Source organism: Chelonoidis abingdonii, chromosome 3, assembly GCF_003597395.2.
Source record: "Chelonoidis abingdonii isolate Lonesome George chromosome 3, CheloAbing_2.0, whole genome shotgun sequence".
NCBI lineage: Eukaryota > Metazoa > Chordata > Testudines > Testudinidae > Chelonoidis > Chelonoidis abingdonii.
In genome coordinates, this window is record NC_133771.1 from 49,498,726 (window position 1) to 49,515,676 (window position 16,951).

General features: G+C 41.5%; 2 protein-coding genes across 9 annotated transcripts in view; both read right to left on the bottom strand.

The window, feature by feature from the left end:
• The window catches only part of DST (dystonin), a 465,365-nt gene that overhangs the window by 232,438 nt on the left and 215,976 nt on the right, over window positions 1–16,951 (bottom strand). For all 8 annotated transcript variants that reach the window (XM_032778396.2, XM_075063729.1, XM_032778395.2 and 5 more), the window contains one exon: window positions 1,558–1,724. In XM_032778396.2, coding sequence (XP_032634287.1) covers window positions 1,558–1,724 — 167 coding nt within the window. The remainder of the gene's footprint in view (window positions 1–1,557; window positions 1,725–16,951) is intronic.
• LOC142046516 (uncharacterized) lies at window positions 13,728–14,616 on the bottom strand. The gene has a single exon (XM_075063471.1). It carries the CDS (start codon window positions 14,529–14,531, stop codon window positions 13,728–13,730), a length of 804 nt encoding a protein of 267 aa, XP_074919572.1. The 5' UTR covers window positions 14,532–14,616.

Here is a 16,951-nt window from a genome sequence, read left to right on the forward strand (position 1 = left end):
CTACCTTTCGGCTGGCAGCCACTCTATCACTGAGTTTCAACAGACTTCCCTGAAATTGTGTATTTAGAAGGTCCATTATATATTTGGGAAAAACCTTCCTCTCCTGTGAATAACAACACAGAATGACATTATAGGATATTTATTTTAATGCTTTAAAATACAGAGTGAAAGATGTGTGGAGCTCATTGAAGTCAATGGCAAAAATCCCATTGGCTTCAGAGGGAGCAGGAATAGGTCCCACACGTGTAATAACCCTCTTAGCAACAAAATTAGTGCCATAAACACCCCTGGGAAGGGCATGTATATGGGTAGACACAGTATGTATGAATATAGAAAAGAGCATAATATAAAGGGAAAACAGCTGGAAAGGGACAATACAATAAAACTGCATATGTCCATTTAAAAAAATTGATGTTCTGTTTCTTTAAACTCCTCCCTTTCAATCCTATTTCATTCCTCTTCCACTTCTTGGGTCTTCCAATATCTCTGAGATTTTTTTGTTCTTTTCTCATACATGCTTGGGCCATGCATGTTCTCCTTACCACTCTATCCTGCCTGATTCATTTGCTCTCAAAGTCATTCAGTTCAGCTTTTTGCTGGTTATTTCCCTCTACCTTTCCAATGTTACTAAAAGAAATAGAGAGACATGCATGATTTATGCAGTTCCTTCTGATTATCTTTTGGAATGGAAGTAACACTCAGAAAATAACTCTGTCCATAGCCGCTTTAAAATTCTTTCCTGGATGAGTGACGTCTAGTCAGTACAAAATTAGATTATGTGTCTCAGGTCTTGTCTGCACTACCGGGCTACGGGGGGAGAGTGATCTAAGTTACACAACTTCAGCTATGTAAATAACGTAGCTGAAGTCGATGTACTTAGACCTACTTACCGCGGAGTTCACACTACGCCATGTTGACAGGAGACACTCTCCTGTCGACTCCCATTGTGCTTCTCATTCAGATGGAGTACAGGAGTCAATGGGAGAGGGATCTGAATTCAGGTTAGTGGGTCTTCACTAGATCCGCTAAATCGACCACCGATGCATCAATCGCCATGCATCGATTCCCTGGTCAGTGTAGACAAGCCCTCAGCTTGGGAGTCTTATGACCAAGGAAGTTATGAACAGATGTGAATGTTTCACACCACCCGACGCTTTCCACATTGCTAAATGGAGGGGCAACCTGGCTAGATGGGAAATGGTGGCCTCAGAAGGATTCTTATATGGCAAAAGGGGTCCTTGGGATGATGAAGGTTGAGAACCAATGCATTATGGGCTATATGGGCATTCTCTTGAGTATATCTGGTGGGGTCTCATAATATATTTTCAGGTAGGCTGGTTGGAATTAAGACTGCTCTGAGAAAGATGTGTCTCTTGGCTACAGAAGGAAGGGATTTCCCAAGAGAACTCATAGTTAGTCTCCACATCTGTAGTATTACCGCAAGACAAAAGCCACAGAGCCTATTTTCTGTTGGATGGCCTCTTCATGTATATTAAAATGTCCAAATAAATATTTCCATGTGTGTAAAGATGAAAACAAAATAAACTGTGCAATTACCTGTATTTATGAATGATGGCATTAAATAATTTTCCATCTCGCCAGCAGGTAGTGAAATTTTCACAACGAATTCCAGCATAACCCTCAGTTGTCTGCTGTGTCCACAGGAGCAGCCTCTCTTTAGCAGACATATCCTCTGACTGTCCAGTAACATGGATGTCAGATATCTAAAACACAATGAATATAAATATAAATCCAGTTATTAAGGACTAAAAAAAGATTGAAATTATTACAGAAAAAACACTCTCAACCATTCATTATCATGGATTTTTCTACCCTGCGTCTTTGGGTCAGGAGAAGAGTACAAAATGTATATCACACTTTTATTTCAGTTAAAATTGTTATGTATCTTTGCTCTCTTCATTATGAAATATACAATTATTAGACTCACAATCTTCTAAACTACTAAATCATCAGCATCTGAATTTCTTTTAATAATATAATATCCTTGTTTTGAACTTTTATTAGAAATTGTTACACAAGACAAAGTATCCCAAAACAATATTAATTTTAACATTATATAGGTAACATGAACAATAATTAATACTGTTATAAACAGAGATTACATTATAGTAGGCTCTAATCTCCAGGGCTATATATCACTTCAAGAAAACAATTCAGTCAGATTGAAACCTAACAGTAAGGTTCAAAGCGTAAAATTATCTATTCTCATATGCACTTTGGATCTGTTATCCTTACTCTGAATCCAAAGTGCATACATTCCACTTTTACGTTGCACACTGATACATAGTAACTAACTGTTCTGTATGCAGAACATGTGTGCAGTATGGAATACAAATGTACATAATACACAGTAGTATGTCTATCAGAAAGAGTGGATCAGAGAATTTGCCCCAAATCTGGAAGATTTGTTTTTGTATTATCTGAAAGTAATTAGTTTAGGGATGGCTTTGGACATGCAGCACCAAAACCATACAAAAAAACCAAAAACCTGTGAATTTTACATTTAAAAAAAATATTTTGTACTACAAAAATCCTTTCATACTGAAATTTTAAAAATTGGTTTAGTCAGTCTCTAATGGAGCCTAAACCCTGTGCAAAGAAAATGATCAGTGCATAAACACATAAGAAGGTCATGAAAATAATTAATTACTTTTCTCCCACAAGGAAAAGTAGCTAGTGATGCACGGCACCCAAGAGACATCTCCCCAGTCTGCATATGGAACATGTGTATAGCAAAACTGCAAGATGGATCAGAGAGGATCCTATATATAGGATATACCATATACTTTCTTTGTCATGTCTGAACTTTTGTTCATCTTTTGTCACTTCTAAAATCTGATTTTATGTTAATCTTGCTAATATAATAACATCTTGTTATTATTAACAATATTCCAAGCATATGAAAAGAAACAATATATTCTGGTGGTCAGATACCATGGTTGTAGTCACCGTAAAAGAACCTAAATGCAGTAGATTTGGATGTTACCCCAAATGAGCTCTATTCATTTTCACCAATGGCCTTCAGGGCAAGGTTATGGGAAAGTCCACCCTAAGAGGAGAGTAGAAGCAGAAGCCACACACAACACTACGTTGGAGAGCCAAATGGCAGAATCAGCTGGGGAAGGAAGAGGGGAGGAGAAGGAAAAGTTTTAGCCATGGAGATGCACAAAGGCCTGGTCTACACTAAGAAGTTAGGCTGACCCAGCTACCTGGCTAGGGGCATGAAAAATCTACACCCTTGAGCAACATAAGCTAAGATGACTTAACCCACAGTGTAGACAGTGCTAGATCGATGGAAGAATTCTTCCACCAACATAGCTACCGCGGCTTGGGGAGGTGGAGTACCTACCCCTCCTGCTGGCATAGGTAGTATCTACACTGAAGTGCTACTGCAGCTGCAGCACTGTAACTGTGCCACTGTAATATTTCAAGTGTAGACAAGCCTTAATTCAAACACATCTATTCAAGTGCAACCCAGGGAGTTGCATTAATGGAATCAGACTAGATAACAACATTGGTTCCTTCTAAATTCAAGGATGTGTCCCGATAGCCTCTGCCAGGAGGACATCTATGGAACCTGCTGCAAACTGACATTTTCTTCTTTCAGTGGAACAATAGTGGTGGTAGAAACAAGCATGTGGCTTTCCCACAAACATTACTAAATTAACACATAACAATGGATTTATCAAGCACTTGGAGGTAGTCTGATGGGAGGGGAAGGGGCACTTAATCAGAGTGTGAAATTAATGATGAAGTTAGTGAAGAGTATCAGAGGGGTAGCCGTGTTAGTCTGGATCTGTAAAAGCAGCAGAGAATCCTGTGGCACCTTATAGACTAACAGACGTTTTGGAGCGTGAGCTTTCGTGGGTGAATACCCACTTCTTCAGACGCAGGATTCTCTGCTGCTTTTAGTGAAGAGTGGCTCCCACAATGTATTGTTTGATTTTTTGTTTTACGAACTCTTTACTTTAAGTGCAAGATGTGAATTTACAAGTATTGATTTAAACATTAAATTATAGGTTGATTTAGTGCCAGTAAAAACTTAATTTAGATTATTCTCTGATCGAAGCATTCACCAAATTGCACTGTGCAGCCAGCTGGTCAGATGAATATAAAAGATCACAATGATACTGTTTCACTTTATGTAAGTGTCAGATACAGGTACCAGTACTAGAAAGCAAATAGTACTTCTGTGCAAAGCCAGTGCCAGGCATAAGCAGACGAAGTGAAAAGGGGGAAAGGCTTCAGCTGCCCCCGGCTACCAGAGCCTTTCACTACAGTAAGGAAAGACTCTAGCAGTGGGAAAGGCAACTGGGAAAGGCTGAGCTGCCCCCAACCCCCATTTGCAAAGCCTCTCTGTAGGGAGAGGGGAGGCTCCAGCAGCAGAGAGCTGACAGTCTTTCCCCACTACCCCCCGCTACCAGAGCCTTCTCCTGTGGAGGGGAAAGGCTCCAGCAGTGGGACACTATACCCTGCTAAAAATAGAGTGTAGCCAGGAGGCACAGCCTGGGCCAGCAGAGAATGTGTAGGGTATGCACTCCAGATGTGCCTTTAGTCTATTGACTTAATCTGTGCCTCACCATCTGTACCGCTATTTATACCCATGCTAAGGGGGCTATGCATGTATGTACACTTCGTGCTGCCAAAAGAATCCTGCTGTGTAGATATACCTTTAATGGAAGGCCACAGAAAAGACAGGAAGGGAAATGCTCTATGGTATTTGTTTAAAACGCAGAATAGAAAAAGATATGTTGAATAGAGTTTCTATTTAATTCAAGATGTCATATGACAGTGTGAAATTAGAAGAGAGGTGGAAATATAGTGTCTAGATAGAGACACATATCATATAGAAGAAAACGGAGAAACCTACATGACAAAAGGCTAATTTAAAATACCTCTGTTCATTTCCTTTATTTTTAAGGTGTCTGGAAAAGTACTGTCTGAAATACAAGTTCCTTTTCTTTTATGCAAGCATGCTAAATCTTTTTTTCAGCAGCCTCAGCTTCTATTCATTACACAACAACCAGACCACAGTATAAATCAAATCAACCATCTGCCACTTTACTGGGGAGAGTTTATTAAAGAGGTGATGTCAGCTGGAAAGGCCTGATGTCTAATATTAAAAATACAGTTTTCTTTTTCCCCTCACTTTAAACCATTTCTGTGTCTCTGTCCACATGAACTTAGTTCTCTTCTATTCTTTACATGACTTCTTTAAAAAAGGAGTATGTTGACATTATAATTTTTCTCTGATCATTTTTACATACAAACTCAGACCTTTGGCCCACTCCATGGTTAACTGAATTGCAACAGTTACATAGATTTGGAACAGCACAGAAGGAAAGTGCAGCACATTAGATTCCTCTGACCACAAGGGAGTGGTTTTCAGGGCAATCTCAGAATGTCATGTTTAAATCTGTGACACATACAACTGGCATGTGTAGCCATGGACACAAAACCAAAGAGAAAAAAAATCTTATTTTAAATTGAGATTGTTTGACACTCATGCTTCCAGTGTTGTCCAGATTCTGGAAGGACGAGGAAGGTATTTGGAAGTCTCAATCCACTTCTCAAAGGCCAGATGTCCTCATCACAAAAACTGTTCTGGCACTAACCCCCACCCTGGCAGTCTCAGCAGAAGGAACATGACTGAATGGACATGACTGGAGTGAGGGGGCATGGCCTTCCTTCAATATTGACAGAGAGAAACAACAGACTACCTCCTGATTGGCAGAGCCAGGAAGGCCACGCCTGCCCCACTGGAAGTGGAGGGGCAAGATAGGAAATACAAAAGGTGGGCCCCAAAGCTCAGTTGGACTGGAGTCACCAGGAGTGACTGATGCTCCCTGCCTGCTGCTGGAGCAGGAACCTGAAGAGAACCTCTGCTGTGCTGAGGACTCTCCAGACTTATCAGAGCTGTCAGACACCGCAGACGCTGAGAAACTGCTGAGACTGCCATGGGTAGTATATCCCAAGATGATGGAGGACGACTCTGGGATCCAGATATACCCCAAGGGAAGGGTTGTAAGTAGCTCAGGGACAGCCGAATATAGTCCAGCTGCGTTGCTGCCATAATCCATGTCAGCGTGCTGTGGCTGGATTCCCTGCTAACCCAGTGGCGGAACCATCTGCTGCTGTTAGGGCTGGGACCCAGTGAAGTTGCTGGGCCTTGGCCCTCTGACCCTCTGATATCAATCCAACTCCTGGGGTGGCAGCTTCCGCACTTTAGGCCTTGAGGCTGGGGTGACCAGGTGGCGAGTTTTCAACCAGAACACCTGGTGAAAGGGACCCTGGCAGCTCCAGTCAGCAGTTTCGAAACCATTTTGTTCTCTCGAGGTAGCAGGCTAATGCTCTGTTGACATCCAATGAGTGAAACCTTTGCTCCCTACCGAGTGCAGCTTAGGATAGAATATAGGGAGTCCTGGTTGATGTGAAATTGGGAAAGAACCTTCAGCAAAAAAGCCAAGTGAGGCCTGAGCTGAACCTTGTCCTTATGGAATACAGTGTAAGGGGGCTCTAATGTTAGGGCCCTGAGCTCAGACACCCTCCTAGCTGAGGTTATTGTACCAGAAATGTCAGTTTGTAAGAGAGAGCAGGGAGCATGTTACCAAAGTCTCAAATGATGGCCCCTTAAGTCTGGATAGGACCAAATTGAGGTCCCAAGCCAGGACAGGCTGCTGGACCTGCAGGTATATCCTGTTGAGACCTTTAAGGAAACAGCTGACCAACAGGTTGGCAAAGACTGAGCATCCCTCTGCGCCTTGGTGGAAGGCAGAGATGGCAGCCAAGTCAACTCTTACTAATGACATAGACAGTCCCTTCTGCTTGAGGTGGAGAAGGTAGTCCAGTATTAGTGGCACCGAGGACACTAACCGCGTCGGAGACAAACGGTGCTGCACCGACCAGACTGAAAATCTCTTCCACTTAGCAAGGTAGGTAGCTCTCGTGGAGGGTTCCCTGCTGCCAAGGAGTACTTGTCTGACTTGATCAGAGCAAGAAAGCTCCACTAGGTTCAGCCATGGAGCTTCCACGTCGTGAGGTGGAGCGAGTTAAGGCTGGGATGTTGGAGATGGCCATGATCCTGCGTTATTAAATCCTGAAAGAGCAGCAAGGTGACTGGAGCTTCCACAGACATTTCCAGGAGTGATGTGTACCAGTGCTGGTGGAGCCAGGCTGGAGCTATCAATATCATCAAAGATCGTTCCCTCCTAATCTTGAGGAGCACCTTGTGAACAGGAGGGATGGGTGGGAACATGTATAGGAGACAGCCTCCCCATGGGAGGAGGAATGCGCCCACGATGGAGCCTAGGCTGTGATTCAGGAAGAAGCAAAACTGCTGACACTTCCTGTCGTGTGGCGAACAGATCTATCTGGGGAAAGCTCCACTGATGGAAGATTGAGTTCATGATGCCTGGGCGAAGGGACCACTCGTGGCCATGGAACGACCTGATGAGATGATCCGCCAACTCGTTCTGTACTCCAGGGAGGTACGATGCTTGCAGGTGTATCAAGTGCTCTACACAAAAGTCCCACAGCATGAGGGCTTCCTGATGTGGTTCCCCCTACATGAGCAGCCGGTGTCAGGGAGTGGCGCGCTGGATATGGGGAGCAGCGTGACATCATTGCCAGCTTGCCCCTATATGGACATTGACACTGGTGCCTTGTCTTTCCTGGGAGAAGGCGGATCCATCAGGTGAATAAGGTCCTGCGCTGCCTCAAACGTCTCCAGAGTGGAGGGGAGTTCAATGTCCCAGCCATGATGGTCCAGAGAACAGTAGTGGGCCGGACTCGACTGGACCTCTTGCAGGGGAGGAGTTGACAAGCCCTTTGGAGCTGCCAGGCCCGAAGTAGGCTGGATGGGATGAGGTTCCCTGTCGCTATCTCCTTAGATTTAGTAAGGGAAGAGCGCCCTCTCTCCTGCCTCTTTTTCTTCTTTATTCCAGGGAATACAGATCGGTGCCTACCAGAAGTCTTACGTTCAGAGCCGTGTTGGTGCCGGGAGCCCAGTCTCCTTTCTAGGAGCAGACTTGCACCCCATCGGGGCTGGTGCACTGTGCACGGAGGAGGAGGTGGTCAGCACAGGCTCCGCCAACCCAGGGTCAGATTGCGGGGAGAGGGCTGCCTTCATGAGGATAAGCCTGAGTCTCTGCTCATGATCCTTAAGGGTCCTTGGCTGAAACCCTCTACAAAAGCAGCACTTGTCCTTTCGGTGACTCTCGCCAAGGCATTTCAAACAAAAAGCGTGCTGATCACTTTTTACCATCAACTTTCCGCAGACTCCACACGGTTTGAACCCCAGCGACCGAGGCATGCCCCAGTGGTGGGGGAGAAATGGGGGGGGACCCCCACAATGAAAACTTAGCCTACTACTACTATTAACTTAAGACAAAAACGACTAACTATATACAAAATACCACAGGACACTGCTAAAGGCGCTTGCAGAAGCAAGAGTGAGGGAAGTTCCAGCTAGCTGTCACTGGCAATAAGAAGGAACTGAGGGCAGGGGGTCGCAGGGCCCTATATTGTGTGCCATGAAAACGTGATTCCAGGGGGCTCCCAGGCTGACCCTATGGATGCTGCTAGGGGAAAAATCTTCTGGCTGTCATGCCCACAGCATGCGCACACCTGATTGGAATTAACATGAACAAGTACTCAAAGAAGAATTATGCTTTCAACAGTAAATGTTGTATGCACACCATACATTTTTTATATTCCACAAAAGTGCTATTGGTATAAACTATTAAAGGAGACGTTCTTAATGTTTATAGTACCAATCCAATGACATAGTTTTCGACAATCAGGACCAGGAAGCAAATCCTGGATTAATGCAAGCTTAAATAGATTTTAAAGGCAGGAGCAGGGTTCCTAAGAGGGGGAGACAGAGATAAAGTGCTATGGCTCATGCTATGGACATTCCTGGCCTCCCACTGATGATGGCTTCTTGGGGCACCTAATGATGCGCTGCCCATTTCTTGATCCTACCATTTTGAGAGAACTGACTCACCCTTACTGCTGCAGCTGATCCTGCCTGTAAGTTCCTCCCTCTGCATTTCACGGTAAAACACAAGCTGTACATAGGTCAAAGAGCCTGGGCTAGCTCTCACTGAAGTCAACTGCAAAACTCCCGTTGGCTTCAGTGGTTCAACACCAACTCCAAAAGGAGGATTACAGAACACATGGGCCCAAGAGTAGCAATGAAGGACTGGGAATACATTTTCTTTATTCTTTTTATGGAAGATTAAACAAGGAAGAAGTGAAGATGAAAACGACTTTAAATGGCCAACTACACAGATGGTACATATAATACGGTATCCTTTTGCCGACACGTACAGAGGAAAGTGTGAACCCTGATATAATGTGAATTGTTTATACCCTGAAACTTGAGGATTGAAGAAGAGGAGACCAAAAAACAAGAGAGAAGACAGATATACAGGGGTCAATGGGACATTTTCAAATTCTCCCAGAACCAGAGCATTACTCAGTGTGAGACAGGGCAGTGGTTTTTTTCTGCACAGGTATTTTCAATGCAAGTTAAAGAGCAGACTGGGCATGTGATTCAGAAAGAAAAAATGAGCACTTATGTGAATGGCGATGACTTGTGCTTAGGCAAGCATGGATATATGCACAAAAATCAAACATGGGTGTGACTTTAAGAGTGACCCCGAGGTTACCAGCTGGCACTCAGGAGTTTTCACAAATGATCTCTGTTGAGCAATGTCAGATTATTAGTAAGCTGGAGAGCTCATGTCAACAAGTTTAATCAATGAACCCTGCACTCTGAGCTTTACATCTGATTCTGGAGGAAAAATACTGGCACTTTTTCATCACTTAAACTGCAATACTGTAAAAGTAGATAACAGGAGTTGGCGTGATACTGGAAACACTTGAAAGGTATTTTGTTATCTCAGAGCTATTTGCAATGGTGTATGACCTATGCAATAAAAGCATTGCTACTATCCCACAACTATTTGTTCTGTCAGATGCATTGGTTGCTATATATATTAAAAATTTTATTTAATAGCAACACATATTGGAAAGAAAAGTATTACAGGTACAAATTACCTCTGTCCTGATAGCCTTTCTGTCCTGAAAAATAATAATAATTATTTATTTGTATTGCAAATTAGGTCAAGGTCTCATTGTACTAGGCACTGTACAAACTAGAGCTCTGCATATAACCAAATTTTCTGGTTTAGTAGCTGAACTGAAAAACTGAAGAAAAAAATCATTTCAGATCAACGTGAAATCAGGTGAGGGGGAGGGTGTTTTTTTCTTTTTTAATTTTTTAACTACCTGAAAATCTCAAAGAAATTGTTTCCAGTCAAATTAAATTGGCCAAATGAAATGATTTGTTTTGAATTCTAGCTTATTCTCTACTAGATGCATACATGTCCGTAGTGCTATACATGATGAAAAAGAACAGAATGAATAAAAAACAATGTGAAGTTTTGGGCCAAGAAGAATTTATCTCTTATGGTGACAAATAATTCTACAGAGATATCAGCTTGTATACTGTCATGGATCCCATGCTGAACTTTCCAAATGTGAGGAAAAAAAGTTTTGAGGTTTCTTTTTAAAAGTAACTTGGATCTGGTGAGAAATGTCATCATTATACCTGTAAACTTCTTCTACTGTGGCATATTATTCGGATAGCATGTCACACAATATGAATGTATTATTATCTTGTGCTGGATATTTTTTATATCAGATACAGCCCAACATGTGACATTTGCATACAGATTCATGACTGAAATAAAATTAATCAAAATTATTTATATAACAATACTTTCATAACAAAGTGCTCTATAAATATTAATGATTAACTGTTCCAGTTCAATAAGTATTATCTCCCATTTTTCAGGTAGTTAAACTGAGGCACAAAGAGGATATGTGACTTGACCAAGTCACCTACGAAGTCTGTGGCAGAGCTGAAAATGGAACCCAAATCTATCATTTTTAATCTTGTGCTTTAAATACAAGACCAATATTGTTCCATATACATATGTAGGAAAAGGCAGATTAGTGTCCTAGAAGTCAGGATCCAAACTAAAGGTTCTAATCCTGTAAAGGGTAAGACGCTGGATCTTGGCTGCAGTGCAAGGGAGCTTAATATAATCAGCAATTGGCTTAAGTCCCTCTGCATCAGAGCAAAGAGCCGCATTATCCTTTATACCAGGAATGTGCTTTAACTAGGCTGCAACTTCATTAAGTAACACATCTGGGAGCTATCTGGCAATAACCTGTCCAATACAATTGATCCTTCCTTTGTAATCCACACCACCAAGGCTGCCTTCAGTCCCCTACACAATTAATCTTGTCCCAACACCCTTGCTGAGACTCCTGCCCTCCCTTATCTGAAGGTTAATGGGGTAGGGAAGAAGGGCCTGTCTCTTTGCCGTATCAGTTATTACAAGTCCCAACCCCATTCTGCACCTCCTTTAGGAAATGCCATCTCCTAACCCACTTCCAAATCTAGTTTATCAGGGAACCGGAAACCCTATCAAATGATTACCTGTACTTGGCAAGTTGCAACAAAAAGGAATTTTACAACTTAACTAACCTACAAGGTCCTTGGGCTGCTCAGAAGAAGGTGGAACTCCACACTAACCACACCAAACTAGAAGGGAGATAAAATTCCTTCCTTGCCTAGCATAATGGTCACAGCAAGGCTCAAAAGACTCGTCCTACTCTAATACCGAGAGGGAAGAGGGGCGTTATTCTCCCAGTGCAGTATGGCGCTCAGGGCTTGGTGAAGGGTTTATAACCCTTCTGTGAAGTGTGCAAATGTCAATTTGTTTTAGTACACCCTTGTGTCCCACCAGTCAGCCTAGAGTCCCACTTCTCTGCTCCTCAAGACCACCAGGGGGCTGAATGCCCAAAAGGAGGATGGGATGCTCCTTAAAGGGGCCAAGAGTTTTTTTTCTCCTGCTGGCATAAACAACACACACATACACACACATGCACTGCAGTCTGTAGCCTGCCATTGAGACCCACTAGATACTATGAAGAATGAGTTCAGATGGGAGTTGCACACTAAGATCGCTAATAGTACGCATGTAAAATCTGCTAGAGGTGATAGTATAGAGCTGGTGGATTTGCGCAATGAACAATTCTTGTGTTGCATACTGAAATATATTTAATTTCTGATTCTAATCGATTTGTCTAATTTCCACTAATAGACTATTTTATATTAACATCTGTATTAAAGACACCTGTCCCCCTTGTCCAAGCACCTCCTTAGTGATAAGGGGTAATCAGAGGGAAATGGGAGTGACTTTAGAATGCATGTTGGAAGAAGGTTGTGCCCCTGTCTGGACCTGCTTTCAGGTAAAAGCCAGGTGTGGTTACAAATTGTTTTGCAATAGAGTCCCCCAAGACATCTGAACATAAACAATCTCCTTCACCAACCCATCTGCTCTGTAGAGATCATATATTAGGCCTGCTCTGCACACAGATTTTGTACTGGTATAAAACTACATATGTGACTAGTGTGATTTTTGACCATTATACCCATGTAACAATGCTTTATACTAATATAGTTTATTCCCCATGCATACAGGAGTAAGTTATACCACCATAAGTAAACTTAAACCAATATAATTGAGATCACACCAGGGAACTTTTACCACTTTAACTATAACAGTATAGTTAAAGCAGTATATCTTGTTTGTGTGAAAAAAGACTGAATCCCATATCGTTGCTAAACAGATAATGGCATTTTGTTAAAATCTTGAGTAATGTAGTGGCACTCCTAACAAAGGTAAGTTACACAAACTATAGGCTCATATTTAGTACTTTGTGGAAAGAGATCCAAAGATATTCCTGTTTTCCCCATTCACTGACAGCTCCCTCCCCCCACTCCCATACCTTCAAAGACCTTATTCACTCCCTCTCACAAATGGGAATCAGACTCATTCTGCAGTCCATGAACACTTCCAGTTATATCAGCTAGAAAAACCCCTCAAACCTTCAGCAGCAATGAGCTAACTGTGACCCTGCACTCAGATCCTGCCAATTGGCCCACAGCAGTACATTTCAACTTGTTGAATAAGGGTGGGGCAGAAGGTCACGTGGTTCAAGCACAGAGACCAGAAATCTGGAGCCCTAGATTCTAAATTCAGCTTTGCCTCAGACTCCCTTTGACTAAGTCTGTACCTCAGTTTCTGCATCTGTAAAATGAGTATAATAATATTTTCTGGTCTCCGAGGGGTACTGTAAAGTTTATTTCATGTTTGTAAAGCATCTTGAGAATCTCAGATGAAAGTACAATGTTAATACAATCTGCACTCACATTTTCTATTTAACGCAATACATATGAGGCTTTCAGTAGACAGTAAATGAAACCAGTTATAAACTCTCCATTCCATCTGCTACAATCCTTGATGTAACACATAAGCTTACTGCTTCCCAAGAACTAAAAAGAAAACTTACTATGGATATTAAAAGCTACTTCATTCCTCTCTCAAAAATCAGATTTGGGAAACATCTGAAATTAGGCTACAGACAGAAAACTAGTACAAAACTAGAATAATATTATTTAAGTGAATAGATAAAAGATCAAGTACTGTGTACTGTACTATGATTGTATGCAGGGTGACAGTATGTAATACAGGGCTACATAGAGGGGACAGGAAGATTTCTTAGCAACTTAAATAAAGACATTGTTGAAGTATTTTCCACTGAGTTAACTTTTTAATGTTCTAATGCTAGAAGGTATTTACCTTGCTCCTGTGTGGTGGAATGCTATAAAATGCCACTTCCTTTAGCATTTGAGGAAAGCCAGCATCAGAAGAATGAGATCCTTTTTGTTCAAACTGTGGATCAATGTTGGTTTCAGACAGAAACTGGTGTGACTTTTCAAAGCTTTTCCTTTCAGGGACATCTCCATTAACTCTGAAAGAAACCTCATTTAACCCAATTTCTTCACACTGTTTACTGTGGTTAACAGAGTTCAAGCTAGCTGTTTTTGCAAAATGAAAATCACCAGCTTTCTTCTGGAATATTAGTTCTCTTGTGTTGTCATCATGCAAATATTTCCTCTTTTGTGTACAGTCTTTTTGTAAAGTCCTCTTGTTTTGTTCATTTAACCATGTGTCTGTTTCATCAGACTTTGTGAATCTCTGGTTTACAACAGAAGAACTGTCCTCATTGAAAGAATCACTCCTTGCTTCACTCGGCAAAGCTTTTTCTTTAACAAGATCAACTGAAACGTCTGTATTCACAGGCAGAACGTTACTGTCCACTGGCATCCTCCACGTAAAGGAATCGCCCAGTGCCATCCCCCAGGAAAGAATCTCTGTCTCTTTTGAAATCCGTGTTTCATTCTGGATTTTTTCTTCATTGTTTTTAATCTGTTCTGATTCTATTCCCTCCTCAATTGATTTCTTTCTCGTTTTCCTTCTGAAATATTTTCGTCCAGGGGAATGTTTAGCAGGACTCAAGGGAGCTTTGGCAGGGTCTAAACTTTGTTCTTCCTTTTCAGCCCTTACACATCCACAGACATTCCCCATTTGGCTCACAGTAAATTACATCCACCCAGACTCATTTATTTCAGTATATTTACGTACACTTAAATCCTTCTCAGGAAATCAGGAACTCCAGTTTGCACCCTAATTTCTTCCAGACTTCACTTCCATCCTCCTCAGTAAGTAGCCATTTTGCTTATGAGAAATGCACACGCAATAAATGTCATGGCATTTTGCCCAGGCAGGCCCTGTGTCTGATTAGACACTGTGGCTTATTTCTGGACACCAATCTTCTTAAACAAACATCATTGCCTCAGCATTAAATTCCAATGCTGATGGCCTTCCAGAGATGACATAGCACTTATCGGCAATGGAAAAGTCTCATCTACATTTTAACTTCCTGTTTCATTTGGTAAATGCAAATAAGATAAACTTGAAAAATGCGCAGCAACCTTTGAACCTATTAGCCAGAACTGCAAATCCAAAACAAACAGCAAAGCAAATTCCAGGAGCGATTTAATTAGCGAACTGTATTGCAAACTTAAAACCTTGAATATTCTTCTACTTCTTACTCAATGGTACAAGTAGTAAGATTAATGAACAGAGGGGTGCATTGTGGTGCAGATTTTTATTTGTGGGGCTTTTTTTCAAGCAGTTGGTAGGAAATTATCACTGACAGTTCAGATATAAATAGGCCTTAATTTTATTATTGCAACGATGTTTGGAAAGTTGATTGGAAAGTTCTTTTATTGGGTACAATATTTAAACAAGGTACTGAAGTTCTCACACAAATAGTTTTAACTTTTATTACAACATGTCAAACGGCTTGGTCAGGTCGGAAGCATTATGCACAAGATATTGGACGTTAGCAGAGGCTTTAAAATAGCAGATAGCTAAACAAGAAACAAAAGTTGAAAGAGTCAATCTGCCGAGAAAAATATCAGTTAAATTGTTGCAAAACAGAGCTTAACTTGAGCAAAATATAATCTTATAATCTCCTTTGAGTTTCAGTTGAAAAAAATATATTTTCTCTTCCCCTCCTCCTACTCTATGAGTGTATAGCTGTGAGAATAGCTCTGATAAAATAGCCACTAAATGTACAGCTATATAACAAATCTAAGCAGAAATGTAAAGTATTACATATAATGGAAACTGGTTTAAGACTTGTCAAGTTCTTATGCTCTGAGAACATCTCTGTTTTCAGGGCTTGGCCCAGTAACCCTGTCAATGTTCACAAAAACATGTAGAACACCTTCTGGATGCCTACAAACTCTGAATACCAGTTAAGTCACTGAAACTGAATGCATATGCAACTCTCAAGAAGTACTTCTAATTGGGCCTGTTGCATGTCACTACCAGGACCACGTAAGCCCTCCCAGTCAGCTTCCCACACCCCTAGCAAGTGTCCTTTACTGTGCATGCTTTCCTGACTCTACATTAAAAACTCCTCTGTGCTGCTTCCATCTCTCCTACTGCTATCTCATTGTTCCACTGTGAAAATCAGGTCTCCCACACTGTATGACGTTGTAATAAAAGTTAAAACTATTTGTGTGAGAACTTCAGTACCTTGCTTAAATATTGCACCCAGTAAAAGAACTTTCCAATCAACTTGCAGAATAACATCCTAAAATGGAAACCTATCAACAGGCTAAACTGTGTTTGCTTCGTATAGTGAGACAAAGGTGCATAAAAACACTTAAAAAACAATGTTAGCCGTTTCAGCTGAGTGACTCCTTTTACTTTAACAGGAATTGCTTTGCTAAAACTCAATAAATGTTTCAAAATGTATCCCTAATAACCACAGTTCCCAACTTTCACAAGGTAAATGAACACCCCAACTTTCACAATAAGCCAAAAATCAAGCTAAACAAAGGTCAAAACAACCCAAGCCCAAACAAAACAAGGCAAAAACAAAGGCTGAAACAACCCAATCCCTAAGGCCCCCAACATTCTATGTGACTAGATCCCCCCGAAATGCAGTCTGGTACTGTGATGGGCCCGCTGTGCACCCGTGACTCTCTCCCCGTTGCCCCCTCCTTGCCCCTGCTTGCTGGGAGCTGATCAAAAAAAGAAGCAACAAGCTACAAGCCAAACAAACAACAAAGTACAAGCCAAAAACTAGCCAACAAGCAACTAGCAAGCCAATTAAGCCAAAAACAGCCACATTTCTGCATTTTTTCATGGGTTTGGCATGTCTGCTAATAACCCTAAGCACTTTACATCATTTTATATTTTACTGAAGACATCCTATGAAATATTAAAAAGATGCTACTAATTTTCAAAGAACAAGGATATAGCTGCCCCACTCCTGACAAATCTTAACAAGCAGCGCCTGGATTAAAAACTGAAAGCAATGCTTAGAAAATTTACCCCCTAACTGTGGTGGAATAGAATGTTGTCATGGGATAATGCTTACCATCGCTAGGTAAGAAGACATTTATCAAAAAACAAATGTAGATGCAATG

Excerpts from the sequence above, each read along its gene's own strand:
- LOC142046516 (XM_075063471.1), bottom strand. The coding sequence starts at position 14,531 with ATGGGGAATGTCTGTGGATGTGTAAGGGCTGAAAAGGAAGAACAAAGT.